This window comes from Neolamprologus multifasciatus, chromosome 7 (assembly GCF_963576455.1).
Source record: "Neolamprologus multifasciatus chromosome 7, fNeoMul1.2, whole genome shotgun sequence".
Lineage (NCBI taxonomy): Eukaryota > Metazoa > Chordata > Actinopteri > Cichliformes > Cichlidae > Neolamprologus > Neolamprologus multifasciatus.
Window position 1 is genome coordinate 58,575,501 of NC_140445.1, and position 19,350 is coordinate 58,594,850.

At 43.9% G+C, this 19,350-nt stretch overlaps 1 protein-coding gene across 1 annotated transcript in view; it reads right to left on the reverse strand.

Annotated features, from left to right (window-relative positions):
• Positions 1–19,350, reverse strand: part of wwox (WW domain containing oxidoreductase) — a 138,417-nt gene that overhangs the window by 73,214 nt on the left and 45,853 nt on the right. The window contains exons 7-8 of the mRNA XM_085165327.1: positions 18,512–18,697; positions 14,408–14,672 (exon numbers count right to left, since the gene is read on the reverse strand). Of these exons, the coding sequence (XP_085021453.1) occupies positions 14,408–14,672; positions 18,512–18,697 (451 nt within the window). The remainder of the gene's footprint in view (positions 1–14,407; positions 14,673–18,511; positions 18,698–19,350) is intronic.

The window sequence follows — 19,350 nt, forward strand, 5'->3', positions numbered from 1 at the left end:
GTAACAGAGGGTCATTGCTTATTTAAAAGCTCATTGATTAACAGTTGTGATTATCGATCACACCATGTGGTCCAGACAGAATTGACACATCTGATATGTCCGACATACAGAGAGAAAGGCTGCTCGGTCGCTGGATGCGACGGTCACGACGATATGAGCGCAAACTACTCTTCTTCTCCATCACGTTCTAACTCGAAGAGATTATTTGGAGTCTCAACTTAATATCCGCGGAATATTTGAACCGCTTCAATATTGAAGGGCACTGACCCTGTGTTTCTCGCTCTAGCGTCTGATTCACTTTTCCCATACAGTCGGTGCAGAGCAGTTGCATGTGAAGGAGATAGTACGCAGTAATATTCAATTATTGTATGCACGGCGTCGCCGTCCCACCCTAAATTGATTTCTTTCAGAACGGGAGGCATCGCTCAGCACTGACACACAGCCATGTTTCCCCCATCTACATCCCACGCAAATTACTCCTCCATCTGCTCTCCCTCTCTGCGTCGTGCATTTACCCCCTCACCTCTCCTCTTTCCTCTCCTCCTCCCCTCTTCTTCCTCTCTTCTCTTCTTTCCTCTCGTCTCATCATCTCCTCATCTTCTCCTTCTCCCTGTCAGGACCGCGCCGCTATCGGCGGTTGACACAGGCCCCAGCTCCCATACAGTACGTTTAATCTGCCTTTAATCTCTTTGCAGTGTAATGGGAAATGGTTTTGTGTTTTATTATTTGATTGAAGCCACGAGCCCACCCCTCACCACCGCGGGACACTGTGTTTAGGAGTGGGAGGCGTTTTCAATTTTTGCCCTCGCTCAAATTATCTTCTATCAAAGAATTCGTATCAGTAATATCATTCTACATATTAACCAGGCTGTTTGTAAGTGGCCTAATAGGAGGAGGAGACGAGTGGAGAAAGAAAAAAATCAAGCCAGAGAGAAAAATGAAAGAAGCTTCCAATCGGAGAAAACATTACTCTGGATTACACGCGGGCTGAAAATGTCAACATTTTTATTGTCGCAGTGGAGAAACGATTAAAGCCAGAGTTGCTCATCTGCAAAAAGAGTGTCTTTTCTTTTTATTTTGTCATCTGGAGGTAGCCCACTGTAGTTGTGCAAGTTTTCTCCCATCAGGTTATACCATCATCATAAAGACCTAAACAACTGTACCTTTAATAAAGCCACACAGAGAGGGAGCAGGTCTAATCAATACTTCATATAGCGGGGATTATTGTTTGTTCAGCGTTGACATAGATTCAAAACATCTAGGCTCAATAGTCATGTAAAGCTAGAATTGATTTGTTCATAAAAGCAGTGAAATTTTTAAAGTTGGTGTCACATTTATGATTTTCTTTTTTTTCTTTTTTTTTCCCCAGCGTCATATTTTTTGTTTTTGTTTTTTCCCTCCATACATTTTAAAAGAACGGGCCTGCTGTTAACGCTGAATGCCATTTATAGTCTATGATGGCTAAAATCAACAAAGAAATCTGAACATACAAATAAATGCACGCATACACATGCACAGGTATTCACAGACACACACACACACACACACACAGCCTCTTCTCTCTCCTTTTCTAATTAAAGGGACCTCTCTGCCCTGGGTGTGTGTGTGATATTGACACTTAGCTCCGTACAATAAACTTTATTGGCAAGCCCTGCTTGATTACAGCACTAAACTAGAATAACAAGGAATATGGGAGGAGGGAACGTGGATTATATACTAAACAGACATTAGCAGCCTCTATTCCAATATCTGGTGCATTTTAATAGGAAGCTCTGAAAGGCCTCTCTTTCTCTCTCTCTCGCTGTTGGAAGCAGGAATGAGCTCGAGCTCGGGCACAAATACAGAATGACATGGGTGAAATATAGTAAAGGTAGAAAAATACGAAGAGAGGAAAGGAGAGATATATATTGAATGATGGGGGGAAGGAAAGAGAGATAGATTTTCCGTCATTAATGATCTATGGAAAAATACTCTGTCTATTTTCAGATATACTGTTAATGGCTGCTTGCTGCCATTAAAATCGTTGCCGTCCTGAACTCAGCTATTCAAATATTGGCTGCTGCTTCATCTAATATTCATCTACTGGAGGTCAATGGCAGCAGTGGCATGCTTAATTTGTATACATAAATTAAGGGTGGATACCAAGAGTTTAGATTGGTCAAAAACAGAGTTTATATGTTATTACACCTTCAAATTTTCAGCATTACAAGTCACTTCTATTGTCTTTACATTCAGACACTATCTGCAGGCAGAACTGTGTAATTTACTTTAAGAAATATTAGTTTGCATGCAGACAGAAACTAGGATTTTTGTTTCCTCTTAGCCCTGGTGAAAGAAAACAAGTGACTCTGCAATTATTTCTCAACACTGGTGTCTCCAACAATACCTGCAGGCAAAGACTTCACAGAGGCTTCCTCATCCTGGACATTAAATTACCAGCTCAAGTGCTGAATCAATTAGGCTGCATCGGCATGCGAAGCAGAAGGTGGTGTCTTGGTTTTTTTGGGGTGCATGCCTCATTTCGGGTATTTTCAGGTAAACAGGCACTGAGCTCTCTGTCAGTAGTAACAGTACTGACCCCAGATCACCTGCAAAGATTACCGGAAGTAAAAGGCATCCGATTATTATCGGAAAGTGCAGCACAATATAAATATATATGTGTTTTTTAATAAATGTGCATGAGAGCCCTTGACAGCAGAGTTGCGTTTGCAAATGAACCGCAGATGTAACAATCACTGATGAGAGTTCTCTGCTCAGTCAGTTGAACTACAATGACCCCTACTGGCCTAAAATGGTACTGGGTCAGTGCAATCTTCACAAAGAGCCTGTGTGGAACTTGTGGCGTTGCAATAGTTTGGGACCTTTAAAGCAAATAAATACACAAGTATGGTGAGGACCTCAAAAAAAAAAAAGTTATTATGTTATCCCTCTGTGATGCATATCCTGCATATTCTCCGTCAAACTTCACACCACCAGTCGTTCTGTTTCTTGCTTCTTTTTTTTTTACCTCATTTCTTCCCCCATTCGCTTCAATCATCTCCTCCAAAATCAAACCTTCTCATCTTCCCCTTTTTCCCTCTCTTGAGGCCTTGGCACCCTTGGCAGGGTCTCTCCCACTGGGTGTGTTGGCAGAGAAGCTGTCTCTGATCCACCCACAGCGTGCCCTCTGGCTTACCAGGCTGGCACAAGGACGCAGAGCAGAGCTGAGAGAGGAGGGCAGGGCGGTAAGCACGGAGCTCTCCAATGATAGGGCCATTTATTACAGAGAAAAGATGGCGCGGCATTAGTTAAGTTATTTAAGGTGCAGACGGTGGATTTAGGCCTTTGGTTTCTGTGAGCACGGCAGAAAATGTGAGATTGGAGCGGCAGGAACGACTGCCGCTTGCCTGTGTGTCTGGAGAAGAACACCAGAGAAAGAGAGAGAGACACACATGCAGTCTCACCTTGAAGAACCACTGACCCCACACACCTTTATTGCATCGCCAATTAGAAGTGAGGGAGGGAGGAAGGGAGAGTTACAAAAAGGGAGAGGTGGAAAGAGTGAAAGAAAGAGGGGGAGAGATGTATTTCATAAATGTAGTTCCATAAAGAGCACTGACCCAAATGGCATTCAGTAATTCTTCCCTGTGCCAGAGGAGGCTGGATAATCAGAAACTTCATCAAGCTCGCCCCTTCCTTCCCTCTTTCCCTGCGTCTGCAACACCTCCTACCGTCCCACCCTCAGCTGGAACCTCTTAAACAAAAATCGTGAGTAATATAACTGAATAACGTATACGGTGCATCCAGAGCACGCATCAAAGAACATCCCTCTATCCCCCGCCCCCCCTTCATCACTTCATTTTAATTAAACAAGTTTCCTCCACTCGCCATCTCTCATCTCTTTGATCTGTTCCCATCCAACTCGCTGGGAAAGAATCAGTCCGACTCCACTTTGAGGAAGTTGTACGTGTTTGATTGCGGCAGCGCAGCATTGATTCAAGCTACACCAAAAGGCATCGGAGCACTTACCAAAAAAGAAAAAAAGTTACAGAAAACATAAAGAAACAGTCCGTTTGACAAACACTCCACTATAACTACATCCCCCTTTTAGTCCATATGGGTTTACAAATAAAAGCTGAACAAATCCCTTTTTGAAAATGTTCAATAAATTCATATCTGTCTTCATGACACTGACTGCAATACATATCAAATCTGTCACCGCTGCACTGAGATGGATGTGGGAGGACAGAAATCTGAAAGAAAACAACACAATTAAAGTGTGTCTCAAGCAGCAAGCTCCCATTGATCTATCTGCTCTCTTTTCCAATGCACTATGGACTTAACATGGACTTATTCTTTCTTAAGCACAACTGGGACCACTCCCTCCCCCCCTGGGGTGCAGCGCTCACACAATGCTTCAAAAGAACATTTTGTTTATATGTTCAATACCAAAACATCAATAAAGTTATCCATTCATTAATTTCCTATTCAATACAAATTTAATGCAGAACCACGGAGTAGCCAGCTCATATCCAATAAGGACATCTATCCCCGATCACTCAGCCTGGTGCTTCACATCCCACACGCACAGGCACGCACGCACGCACACACACACATCAATAGGGCTGTCCCTAAAACAGCTATTCCTCACTGACTGACTCAATACTGTAGACAGGGGTGTGGAAGAAGGAAAACAGCACAAAACAGGAGGAAGGGAGTGGAAAAAAAGAGGAGGACTTAGTGTATGATTACTTACAAACAACTTGCCAAGGTGAAAGAATAATAACTGATGGCTGCATAGAGCCAACAGAGAGAATTTCTCATTTTAGTTTACTGTGTGTGCATTTGCAAAGTGTGGCTTAGTCACACCTAAACGAGGTGGGAGAAATGCGCGCAAAGTAAGGTAAGAGTTGAAACACTGAAAATAAAGTATTTAAAGATTTACTCACCATACTGTCTCAAAAGTGCTCAACGTGCAGCAGAAGTGTGCCTGTCAGGGTTATGATTTTATATTTTATATTAGTGGATGTTTCAACAGTTGGGAATGAAGTGTAGGTTTTGGAAAGATACTAACACTCTTCGTCTGCGTTTAAACCTAGCGACCCGTGGCCACGTTAGCAAAGAGAGTAAAAACATCCGTATATCTGAGCAAACTCTTTTTGGGTAATATAGGCACCAAGGGAGTCTTTACTGTGGGTCTTTAAATATTGTAGAGGTACAATGCTAAATCAGCGGGGTGCTCTTTAACCACCTGAATGCTGCTGAGCAATTTCATCCTGGCAATTTATCACATTTTATTTACTAATCATTTGTTTTGTGTGTAAAAAGCTTCATTTTCAGCATAACTTGCGTCTCTAGTAGCTGTCAGAGCTGTATAAAACAGCATGCCACAGACAGTAAACTATAAGACCGAACTAAAGAGTACACATGTTCAGCGGTTAAGGAGGAGTATACTAAGCAGCTACAACATTAAACCCACTGACGAGTGACGGCAAGTAAACCTGTCCCTCTAGTTCTTGATGAGAAATCCCGGGACTCGAGCATTCATATGGATTTTACTTTGACACAGTGCAGCAAACTGCACATCATAGCAGACCCGACAACCCCACTTCCCCCCTCCCCCCGAGGCAGCAGTACTCCCTTACTACAGCAGCAGCCTCCCCAAACACAACACCTGCCCTGCAAAAGCTGTTGAGGAAGGGCTCGAGGAAAACGACAAAGAGCCCAAGGCATTGACCCTGCCTCCAAACTCTCCAGGTCCCAAACCACCACTGTGCGATGCGCTGGAAAAGCCCAATCTACGGAAGCCTGCTTGTGATTCCCTCAGCAACAGCATGATATCACCAGAGAAACCAATAGTTAGACCTGTTGTAGCAGTGCAAGGAGGGACTGAGGAGTGTTTTCACACTTGCTTGCACTGTTTCAAGCTCATTCATGTTAACTTTTGAGATCAGCGTTCCAACAGTAATGTGCTCGATGATACAATCTATAGCTCTCTGTTGCATGTGATTAGGAAATGCATGGAAATGCGCAGTATTGAATGTGATACAGGTAGTGAACCCATCTGAATCGCGCCTCCCATAACCCTAACATAATACATATCAGATGGAGCTGTGAGCTGCATGTGCTTTTAACGCGTTAGAGCCGGCCACATGACACGAGAGCCAGGGTCCACGGGTCAAGTAGAGTCAAACCAGGTAGGCGATTGGCTGATCAGGTCTGAGTGTAATGATTAATCAATGGTTGAATGCATTAGCCTAATCTAATGGGCCAGGTGGGAGAGGACAACGGTAGACGCATGGAACTCGTGATTGAGCACAACATGCAACAGCAGTGCAATCAATAGCATATAGAGTGGTCTAACCTCGGTGTGTGTGGTGGCGGCGACGGTGGGAGAGCAGGGCGTCCAACCACAGGCATTTAGGATGTGCTCTATACGTGTGCGAGCGTAAATATGTATGGTTGGTTGGTTCCTTTTGGACAAAAAAGGAGCCGAGCTGTGTTAGTCTGACTGAGTGGATTATGATATGATCTGGGGGAAATCAGAGCTCCCGTTTTTGGCCAGCACCTCACACACCTGAGTGAGTAGATACTGTTTGTTTCTGCTCTGCACAGAAAAAGAGGGCAAAAAATGAGACCACACTCGAAACAGTGAAAAAAAATAACTAAAAGACTGACACGGAAGAAAGGCTCCTCCCTTCTGTGTTTTACCCGATCTTCCACACCTCTCATTTATAGCATATTAGCCTGCTTGACACTAGTCGGTACGCTGAATGCAGTGACTAAAAAGGTGACAAAACACTGATCGATGCATGAGGAGATCAACCATGAAGGGATCCACTATGAAAAGAACAAAAAGGCAGACAGGAAGAAAGAGAATGCAAGAGAGAGAGAGAGAGATGACAACTTAGGGACAAGAGCCAGTCAGAGCAGAGGACAGGTCTGGGTCAATACTCGCACCACATACTGCTGACACTGCACCACTCAACACGCGCACACATGCATGCCACACAAACACGCACATTGTCACAGACAGACAGACAGACATCAGACCAATCAGTCAGCCGGTGTCAATGTTTCAAGAGGAAGACGGAGAAAAGAAGAGTGTGAAGGTATGTAGCTGTACAAAAAACAAAGTCAGACATGCCGGATATCCACTGCGTTCAAGGACATTCAACAGAGTGAACTAAGTCCCATCCACCTTTCTTACAGCTGTCTATATTTTAAGGAAAAACAGCAGACCCAGGATTTAAAGGGTCAGTTCACCCAAAAATTTAATAAAACAGTTTCATTTAAATTCTCAGCTGTTTCCAGGCAAATTCCTTGTTGTGGTTCTAACTTAAAATTTTAATACAAATCAAGTTGAACTTAACTTTTTTCCTTTTCCATTTTTTTTTACATCATGTTTTGATTTTTTTCAAATAATATTCACCAGCTGATCAATCAAAATAGCAGAAAACTAATTAGAAAATATCTAAATCAGTTAAGTTAACAGCAAGCAGTCGCTCAATCTTCAGCGTGAATATTTCATGGCTTTCTTCCCAGATAGCAATTTTTTTTTTCGGATGACTGGAGAACACAAAACATTTGAAGACATCACATTTATCTCAGTCTTTTATTTATTTACATTTTTCCCATTTCATAGACCATATGACTATGCGGTTGGTTTAAGGATAATCATCAGATTCCCCAATAATGAAAGAAATAATAATGAGCTGAAGCCTTTACCTCATTGCACATGCAGCATACATATAGAAAACATAAAAAAAAAAATATTTTAATGTGATGTATTAGTCATCCAAAACTCTTCTTTGCTGCATCCTGTTAGATTAGCTTTTGTTTTTTTGTTTTTTGTTTATTCGGTCATGTGCTTTAGCTTTTTAGTATGTGCATATGTGTTTGAGTGTGAGTGTGTGTTGTGTGTGATTATCGCAAAAGAGAGGTCTCTCCATCTTTGAAATGAATTAGCGTGTGGTGCCTTATTGAGTGAGGTGCAGTGTTTAAGTGAAACTGATGAGAGATGTGTGAGCAGCGAGGACTGGGCTATAAGTATGTGACTGAGGTCACAGGTTAATCCCTATTGATTTACTCCACCGTCTGCATACAGCAGCACGGGAAGACAAGAAAGGGGAGGCCTGCCTTACCAGCTACCACACAGAACAAATGCAGTATTTAAAAAAGAAAAAAACATCTCACACCTGCACCTCTGCACACATGTTAAGTGGGGTAAAGACGAGAAAATTAAGCATCATTTAATCCCTATAAAGTTAGTCGAACGCCCTCTACTTCTAAATAAGCATCAATGAGCGATATGATCATTGATTCAATTAAAACATGCTCACATCCTCGCTTCATTTTTTTAAAAACAAAATAAATAAAAACAAAACGTGCATGTTTGCAATGCGTGTATTTGTTAGACAAAGACAAGCAGATTTTTTTGCTTTAATCTGGAGAGCAGGTGAACTCACAGCGACCCCAGGCAGAGACCGCCGGGCCCGAGTACGTTTGAAAAGAAACCAGAACGAAACCTAAACAGAGCTGTATTTACAGTACAAACAGCATCCTCACAATCTCATCCCACAGAAGGACAGGTGAAATATTACATTAATATGAACAACTATTAATAATAACGCCCCCCCACCCCCTCCTCCTGCACCACCTCTTGCCCCATCACTCCTTCTCTCTCTCTCTCGCTCTCTCTCTCCGCCTCTAATCCTATCATGCGGGCAATAAGTGTATGCACCATGAGCACATTTAATTTCTGCGGTTGGTTTTCAGCGAGCCCAGAGGTGAGCCTTAATAAGGATCAATGGCACTTTATCTGGGACAGCACCCACTTCACAGCATGCAAATTACACAGCAACCCTTAAAAAAAGAAATGGATTTAATTAAAAAATGTAGAACCACGGGCTCTGGAAATTCAATTAAAGGATTTATGCAAAGGTTGGCTAGCTTTTTGTGTTGCAGTTCCTGCTTATATAATGAGCTTTTCATATTAAAAATCAATAGGTAATCTGGGCTAGGGGATCGGCTGCTTATGTACATTTTTGAAATCAATTTGAAAAATAGTCCATCAGCTCTGTGTGACAACAAAGAAGGGAGGGAGTGGTGCGTGCATGTGTGTGTGCGTGTGTCAAGTTGTGAGGGTCAGCAACAGGAAAACGGTACCAGTGGATGAGTGAGAAAGAGGTGATAGGTTACATCGCTCCTCTCTGAGGGTTACAGGAGAAAAGCTCTGAAGCTCTAAAGCTATGAGAGACCAAGGGTGAAGGAGGCGATGTGGAAGAGTAGAGGGTAAGTGAGTAAGGATGTCTCTCTGGCCAGGTCACTTTCTGGCTCTTTGGCCTGTTCTGATCCCTTCTATTAGAGAGAGTGTCCCTTGGCAGTCAGGGTCTAGCTGGTTCTGACCTGTAGCTCTGGGGTAATTTAGCCCAGCCCCAACTCAGACTCAGCCCCGACTCAGACAACCCCAGCTGGGGAGCCGTCCTAATGGTCTCCCTGAGGTGTCTGGAGCTGGAGGAGCAGAGGATGTGGTTGATTCTTTAAATGATGTTTCTTCACAAACAAATCTTAGCCAGTCACAGAAACACGTCTTAGAAAGAGGTACATGCAGAACTCATGCACGCAAAAAAAAAAAAAAAAAGTGACAATCTTTTGCAGACTTAAGCTTTTTTTTGTTTGTTTCATTGTTGAGAAATTACTTCTTTTCTTCTTAAACTTCTTCTGTTTTCAACAGGGATATTGTTCATCCTTCCTTCACACTCATGTTGTATAACTGTACGCAGGCATGAGGGGTGAATGACTGACTGCATACAGCAGCAGACTGTCAGCATTTGATTGGTTCTTTATTGATCCAGACACGCTTTCCATCACATCAACTCATCCACAATAAACCATTTACACAGTTTCCCTGTGCAATGGAGCACATAACCAGGCCTCAGGCCATCTCTGTGCGCCCACTGTGCGTGCGTGTGTGTGTGTGCGCGTGTGTGTGTGTGTGTGTGTGTGCCTGAGCATTTGTGTGTTTTCTTTAATGAAATGGTATCTCCATGGCCAATAATCCCAGTAACAGGATTGGGCAGAACACACATGTCAATACAGGCAAATAGGATTGTATGCTTTTATCATGCCACACCAACACATCTTGTTTCTCACTGCCCGCTGATGTCTCTCTCTACGTAGTGCAGCAGCACGGCAGGATACATCTCGCAGGAATATCACATTGATTATATCTAGTTCTTCAAAAATGGTCTAAAACATGGCCTCTAAAGGAAATCTGACTCATGACAGAGCGTGTGAACCTCATGCCAGTTGGCATAATATGTAATATTCTCTCTACCCCACTAAAGAGAAACCTACACAGTGTTTCCAGTCAGGCTGGAGCTGACCCCCTCCTGTGTAGCCCCTAATCATCCAAGAGGACTCTATTACAACGGCCTGGCAGCTCATCTAACCTCACAGTGAAGAAGGGTGGGGGGGCGGGCGAGGAGATTGGGACCTCTGCTCCTCTTTCTTTCCACATGGTTGAGCAGCACACACACATACACACAGGCTTTCTAGGTGTACAGCAAAGCTGCCCGCCTCTTTGGGCTACACCAGATAGGAGATGGAGCATCTGACCTTATGTCTGGCTGCAGGAGAGAAACTGATACCGAAGTAACAGTGCCTGCTGTACTCACACATAGCACCAACCAACCATTCTACGGTGTGTCTGCTAAATGGTAATGCTGATGTCTCTCTTGCAGGATTTGTCTCTTGGGTTAACCCCCAAGCTGCAGGATTGAGCTCCTGGTCACATTAGGCAAGGCTCAGCTGAGAAGGAGGCAACGCCAGTCCCACATCTCGTGCCTGAACCACTGACTGCTGGTGCCTGGTCAAAAGTTCAGCTTGTGCATATGTAAAAAGGTGGCTGGGTGCCCGAGGCAGGATCTTGGGTAAAATAATCATGCAAAAACGCTAAGAAGCATGGGACTAGGCGTGAGCGCTGATGAAACCGGCCTCTGGGAGAATCGAGGCGTCTGATTGGACCAGTAGAGCCTCTTAGGCCTGTGCCCACAGCACCCCTCCCCTCTCTTTACCCATTACAGTGGATGATGTACTGGAGCCACTGCCCACACACTGGTCTTCATTCAGCTCAGCACTGTCTCTGCCTATAGTTAAGGTATATATTTGATGGGTATAGGCTGAGCCCAGCTGCTCAGAGCCTGAGGGTATACCGATCTTGAGGGAGCAATCAGTCAGTCAACAAAATGTCACAGGGTCAGCGATCCAGCATGACAGGACGGTGACAACTTCACAAAGGTTACAGCCAAATTAATAACTGCAACAGTCACTGAAATTCATTATGTGCTGTTTAAAAGTGTGCCCAGAGTTCAGATTCAAAGGAAACCATCTACAATCTAGAAAGACCCACAAATCCTACAATGTTTGATCAAATAAATCGACCAAGATCTGCATCAATCAAACTTTTCTGCATTAAATTGCTCTAACTACATCACTTGATAGCAGATTTTTTTTGCCTCTCTCGCTCTCTCTTAGGTCTCTCTCTCTGTCACACATACACACACACACACACACACACAACTTCAGGCCAGATCATTTGGTGCTGATAATCACACCAAAGGACACAGGCAAAACTCCCACACTAAACACGCTGAATTAAAGAAACAGGAGTTACAGGCCTGGTTGCACAATCTCTGATAAGTAGATCAAGGCACAGGGAGGGGAACATGATGTTAGTGAGAGATAGTTTGGCTGATTAAAATGTCATGGCTCTTTATAGATGTCTTTCTCAACTCAGCAAAATTGAATCAGCTCTGTGCATCAATAGCAGAGTGGGCTGGGGCTCCCTGCTAATAGAGAAGTTTCTTTCTCTTAAGTTCAAACCACAACACAAGGAATGCAAAAGCGAGGAAGTCGCGCATGTTTTGATTAGACGGGACCAAAGTACGGCAACGAGAAAAGACACACAAAAAAAGCGTGCAAGTTCAAAGATAACATAAAAGAGCAGGAAACAATTAATAAGGGGCGAAAACATGGGTGTGATTAAATGACCGACCACGGCACATATAGCCCTACATGACATTTGATCACCTTTACAATAGCGGTCGATTAATGACTTGGGATCACGCGTAGCTCCAGGTGTTCCAGCCGTCTCTGTGTAGCGAATTCATGCGTGTGCGTGTCCGTGTGTGTCTGTTCGTGTTGAAAAGCTCTATTTTACCCCACCTGTGCTCATATAAATCAAACCTGTGCTTTAAATGAGGGGCTGGTTATTTGCGCAAGAACACACATGGGGGCTTTGTGATTGTTTTTTGGAGTCAACATTCTGCTTATGTTTGCATCCCAGAACAATCTCCATGGATCCCGCAAGCGTACGCAAGCAATTAAAGCGATAGCATCTTCATATCCCCGCAACCAATAACTGAAATAATATCACTGTTTTATTAAGCCCTTAATGTGGGGGCAGAAGGAGTGAGGAGTGGGATTTTAAAGAGGATACACTTTCAGGGGCCTTATCAAGCCCAGATTTAAATAAGAGCAAATGCTCAGCTTAGGGGTGCGTCTGTGTATCTGTGTGAGTCTGTGCGTAAGGCTGTGTGTCTGCGTGTGGCCTTTATCAGACATGGGTTTTAGCTAATCGCTGTGTCAGCACACCAGAATTTAATTACTAGCTCTACCTTTGTCCTTTAATATTTACTAACATCTACACTTCATTAAATTAATGACATATAAAATAAAAAAAAAGAAAAAGAAAACCCTCTGCTAATTGGTTGTGTGTGCTTGCTCCTAAAACGTTAGCACCCATTCCTTAAGATACATGAAAAAATACACAGAAGTATCATCCAGACTAGGGTAGCATTCCAAATAATGGGATTAAAAGGAATGCTGGACAAACTTTGGCTTTTAAGAATGAAACATGAGACGAAGTGATTAAAAAATTAATTCTAAAATAAAGAGACGGGACGCAAAAGAGTGCTTTGTGACAGAAAAAGTCAAACTGAGGAAATACTCAGCCTGGCATTTTGCAAAAAGGTGCTGAGGAGCCGTTCCTCTCATCTCTCATCCTATGTCAAATGGCGGAGAGACAAATGACGGCCCGAGGCCTTGTGTCTGTCAAACATGATGGATCAGAACAACGCTTCACTAAAACTCCACCACGCTGCCTTTCAACATCACATTTTCACTTCAGTGCAAACACTAAATTGATAAAGTATGAAGAACAGCTAATGGAAAGATGTAATAGTCAAACTAAAGCATATATTAGGAGGCTATGGAGCCTAAAGGGTAGAGTGCTGCTATCCATTGAAAAGTCTTAGAGAGCACAGGACACAATATGGACTGAAATAAATCACGGTGCTGGATTTTATCGTTCATATCTAAAGCGTGTGAGGACGTTAACCTCAGGCACCTTATATCATCTCGTGCGCACACACACACGTGCTATTAAAACGTTCCCACACATACAAATCATGCAGATGCTTACACATTCACAACAGTTGGCGTCTGAGCCACACTGGAAAGGTTAAACCCTTCACGGGAGTTTAGCTGTAAGTTGTCCGATATCTTATGATCCAACCAGATGCCACAGCGGATGCTGTATGCATGTGTGTATAGCTGAAGTAGTGCTGGGCAGCTTCATTACTGTAATCCCCCAAAAAGACACTGTATCACAAAAGTGCTGAGCCAAACTCAAAATCCTTCCTTAATGCCATCCTTCCAGAACTGAGTAGGAGTTCTCAGATCAGCCACAACTCAGGTACAGATGCTAGAGGTTCTCCTATACTGTGCGCTTGTGTCTGTAAAACAGCAGTGGCCTTGCAATGGCACCCCGCACAAAACTATACCCATCCAAAATATACTGATTGGTCGGGGAAACTTAAATCACTGCGACAACAAAGAGCTGCCACATTCAGTAAAAATGTATTAGGCACAGAACTTTTTTTATTTTAGTACTTAACTGCATAGGAGCTAGGGCTGGGATTAGGCATTAACAGCAGCCTATAATAGTCGCAGTTCTCTGGCATAGAGTACTGAGAGGATAGAAAACTGTCTTTCAGGGTTAAACAAACAGTGCCATGCAGAAGAGGAAAACAAACCACAAATATCTCTCTATCTATTAAACCCAGACTCTTTCCCTGAGCCTTCAGCAGATCTACCCCTCTCCATCCTGTTCCTGTCCTCTCTCCCAGAAATGTGCCAAGACAAATACACCGGCTCTGTAAGCGCTATATGAGAGTCACAAATTCACAGACTGGCTTTGCATTTAGAAAAATATAACTAGCTGCAGAATTACTCCGGCACAATGAAAAGTAATGTCAAATGTTAACCAGTCGAGCGTTTCAGCGAGCCTTCGGGCAGGCTGAGCTACGGCCTGCGCACTCATGAGGTGATATAACACTTTCTCCGAGCTTCTTCTCTCGCTTACCATAGACTTTGTGAAAGGTCTGACCAACGTGAAGAGAAAGGTCATCAGCCACCAGCTCCGGTGTATGGAGGTGTACATCATGTTCCCAGGATGCAATGCGTTGGAGGTGACACCATAAGGCGAAAGCCGCCGGTGGAGCTCGTTGCTGAAGAGGATGTTGCAGAGTTTGGCGCGGTTGTAAGCCAGCATGGACCAATAGTCCTTCTTTGAGGGGGACAGCAGCGCCAGGTCCACTTTGCCACATGAGTCTAGGAGGTCTGTGAACCTGAAAAGATAGTTTGCATTAAGAGTAGTCAGTGTGAGTCTGCCTCGGCCTGCGCGTAGGCTTTCCGCCGGCAGATGTGTGGCGCTTTCTGCATACAAATCAAAGACGTGACATGATGTTCTTTAATTGCCTGCGACAGAGCTGTTAAAATCCAGATGTTTGACAAGGCCCCTTAAACATTACACTACTCGTTGTGTTATTACACGCTCGCGCAAAAATCTCAATACACGAAAACTACACTGTGTATTTATTGCGTCTGTGTGTGTACGTATGTGTGAGAGGCGCGGGATGAGGCTCCAAACCAGCGGAACACATCCTACATATTAATCCAGTCATTAGAAAACAACCAATCAAAATGTCACCTGGTTTCCTTGTTGTGATTTTACAAGCTCGCTGCCTCCTGTTTACTGTCGCCTTCCGCAACATCCTTGCTTGGCTAAATTACAACATCTGCAGGCTTTTCATTTCATGTGCTGCAACTTCGTAACTACTTCAGCAAGTAGAGGTTAATAAATCAATTGCCTCGACGCTAAAGCCTTTTTTCTTTTTTTTTTTTGTAAATCAAAACTTGTTTGCACGACAAGCCGAAGCTGTGCCTCGTTACAATCGAATGAGGTCTCGCGGCGATATTAATGTCGAGATTTTGGTTTTCAAACATGTCGTTTACCGTCTCTGAGCTGCAGCTTAGATATTTCAGAGGTAATTTCATTAAGGATATGATCTCTCGTTTGACCAGATCTGATGCAGTACCAGAGTAAAGTAAACCTGTATTGGGTCAATTCCACAGTAAGCCCCTGTGGTGGAAACTGATAAAGTGTCCAGCCATTACTCCTGCGTCCATCTTTTCCATTCCTGTCCCTTACAGGTCACTGCTTTACCAAGCGGACAAGGGGCTTAGGGAATACAATATACTGCCAGGTCATGGGTCACCCACTGCCTGTGAGGGGAGGCTAAGTAAGTAAACATGAAATCAGCGGAAAGTGAAAATAACACAAGCAAAAAAGGGAGGGACTTCAGTGGATGTAATATAGGTCTGGAATGAGGTGGACAGAATGGAAGATGCAATATGAGATATTGTCTACTTTTGCTCCTTTATTCCTTCTCTCTAGTCTGTGTTAGTGTGTAACTGACTCTCTCTGGTTCTGCTTTAGCCTGCTTTGAAGGGGTTAAAGCCACTGCTGATTGTTGAGGACAGAAGGAGAGAGGCAGTGTTTGGGAGGCAGGAAAGGAGAGCAAACTGTAGGGTGAAAGGTAAGGAGAATACCTGTGCATTCTTACCACTGCAAATACAGTGGGGCAAAAAAGTATTTAGTCAGCCACCGATTGTGCAAGTTCCCCCACTTAAAATGATGACAGAGGTCAGTAATTTGCACCAGAGGTACACTTCAACTGTGAGAGACAGAATGTGAAAAAAAAATCCATGAATTCACATGGTAGGATTTGTAAAGAATTTATTCGTAAATCAGGGTGGAAAATAAGTATTTGGTCAATAACAAAAATACAACTCAATACTTTGTAACATAACCTTTGTTGGCAATAACAGAGGTCAAACGTTTACTATAGGTCTTTACCAGGTTTGCACACACAGTAGCTGGTATTTTGGCCCATTCCTCCATGCAGATCTTCTCAAGAGCAGTGATGTTTTGGGGCTGTCGCCGAGCAACACGGACTTTCAACTCCCGCCACAGATTTTCTATGGGGTTGAGGTCTGGAGACTGGCTAGGCCACTCCAGGACTTTCAAATGCTTCTTACGGAGCCACTCCTTTGTTGCCCGGGCGGTGTGTTTTGGATCATTGTCATGTTGGAAGACCCAGCCTCGTTTCATCTTCAAAGTTCTCACTGATGGAAGGAGGTTTTGGCTCAAAATCTCACGATACTTGGCCCCATTCATTCTGTCCTTAACACGGATCAGTCGTCCTGTCCCCTTGGCAGAAAAACAGCCCCATAGCATGATGTTTCCACCCCGATGCTTCACAGTAGGTATGGTGTTCTTGGGATGCAACTCAGTATTCTTCTTCCTGCAAACACGACGAGTTGAGTTTATACCAAAAAGTTCTACTTTGGTTTCATCTGACCACATGACATTCTCCCAATCCTCTGCTGTATCATCCATGTGCTCTCTGGCAAACTTCAGACAGGCCTGGACATGCACTGGCTTCAGCAGCGGAACACGTCTGGCACTGCGGGATTTGATTCCCTGCCGTTGTAGTGTGTTACTGATGGTGACCTTTGTTACTTTGGTCCCAGCTCTCTGCAGGTCATTCACCAGGTCCCCCCGTGTGGTTCTGGGATCTTTGCTCACCGTTCTCATGATCATTTTGACCCCACGGGATGAGATCTTGCGTGGAGCCCCAGATCGAGGGAGATTATCAGTGGTCTTGTATGTCTTCCATTTTCTGATGATTGCTCCCACAGTTGATTTTTTCACACCAAGCTGCTTGCCTATTGTAGATTCACTCTTCCCAGTCTGGTGCAGGTCTACAATTCTTTTCCTGGTGTCCTTCGAAAGCTCTTTGGTCTTGGCCATGGCGGAGTTTGGAGTCTGACTGGTTGAGGCTGTGGACAGGTGTCTTTTATACAGATGATGAGGTCAAACAGGTGCCATTCATACAGGTAACGAGTGGGGGACAGAAAAGCTTCTTACAGAAGACGTTACAGGTCTGTGAGAGCCAGGGATTTTCCTTGTTTGAGGTGACCAAATACTTATTTTCCACCCTGATTTACGAATAAATTCTTTACAAATCCTACCATGTGAATTCATGGATTTTTTTTCACATTCTGTCTCTCACAGTTGAAGTGTACCTCTGGTGCAAATTACTGACCTCTGTCATCATTTTAAGTGGGGGAACTTGCACAATCGGTGGCTGACTAAATACTTTTTTGCCCCACTGTACATCAAAATAGTACACATCTTCCTTATTCTAACCTGACAGTTTTTACACAATCAAAACTTGCCTGTACCCACTTTTCTTACTGCTTTAGCAAGTTTTGCGTCAATCACATGTCAATATTCCCTTCGCGGCAACCTTTCCTTCCATGAGCTTTTCCTACTCCGTCTTCCTCCGACTTTTCCTACAGCTTGTAATAGCAAAGTGACCCCAAGTGAATCTGAGTGTCAAACCATCCCCTCCGCTGCTCCTGCCCAATCATGCATGGCAGCCTGTATAACATAACTCATAGGAGGGCCCCTGTAATAGTGCTGCTGTTTGATCTGCTAGAATAACTCTGCGTATGTTCGCGTTGTCTCAGGTCACTCTGCCGAGCTCCAATCAATCACTGCTTGGCCGTCTGACTGACTGAAGCCACGATCAATGCTGCACACAGACAGGGACTGGCTCTAAAATACATGGCTCGGGGTCTGGGCTTACAGATTACTGCAAGACTCTGCGCTTGTCTGCTGCATAACAGAAAAACTTGAGCCTTTGGAGTTCCTTGCGAAAAAAAAAATGGAGGAAAGGGCTGAGTCAGGGGGGTCAGACATAAAAGAGCAGATACTTGATCAAAGTAAATTTTAGCTGATAAGGCCATCCATCATGCTGATGATACGTTTAATTCACAGTGACAGCATGCGGAAAGGAATGAGTTTGAGTGAGTGAGGCTGTCATGTTTGACAATACGCATAAAGTCTTATCTGTCAACTCGTCGAGAAAACTAGCCAGTGCAGCGGCTTTAAGTGCACGACCGGCGATGAACTCCTGAAGACTAGACAGGCTAGTTCTGGGCAATTATCAGCGTGACTTTAATATGGAAAGACCTCACTGATACAGGCAGCAACCTCTCCACAAACAATCAAACATATTTATACTCACTAACACAAAACTATCTTCCTTTTCTTTACCTATGTGACTCAGAGGAAACCACCACGACACGTGCTGGGGCTGAACGACGCAGCACGTCTTGTAGACATTGCACTAGCAGGAAGTGACCCAGATGGCAGATCTGGAAGGTGGACTCCAGGTTGTCTTCAGTCAGCATATAGGGCTGAGTGCACACTGCTGCGTTACACACTAGAATGTGCAGCGGCCTATGGGAGGGAGAAAACAGAAAAACACAACATGTTTGACTGATTGTGAAGTGAAAACAAACGGCCAAAGAAAAAGATTTCCTACCATATCAGGATGAAGAAGATGTAATGAGAGACAGAGGGAGGATTTTTTTTAAAGAGGAGAATTAGAGAAAAATGAAAGCAGAGAGAGGAAACGGGGTTTCTTATTCCAGAGTGCGGTAGACTTTAGAGGTCTCCAGAGACAGAGCATCAGTAATGCTGATATGATACAGAGGTTTCCAGTGCAACTCCCTATGGCTACACAGCTACTGTAGATACCGAATACAGCTGGCTGGGATCCAAGAGCAACACCACAATGAAAAGCAATCTCAAACAGTTTCAACACACAGGGGTGGTGAAAGTAATGGATGTTGATACTGGCTCTGTGGAAGCACTTTGAGTAACCAAACCTACCAACACATCGACTCAGAAAGGCCAAGCAGAAGAAAACAGATCAAAGAAAAAGCACGCGCTAACTCATGGAATAAAAAAGGAGCCGGCATTATTAAAAAGGTCCAGTGAGAAAGCATATGTTTTAGGAGACGGAGACATGCAAAGCATTTTTATTCTTGCAGAATCCGTGTGGGCGACTGAGCAACGCTTCCCGCTCACACGGAAAGGGAAGGAGACTG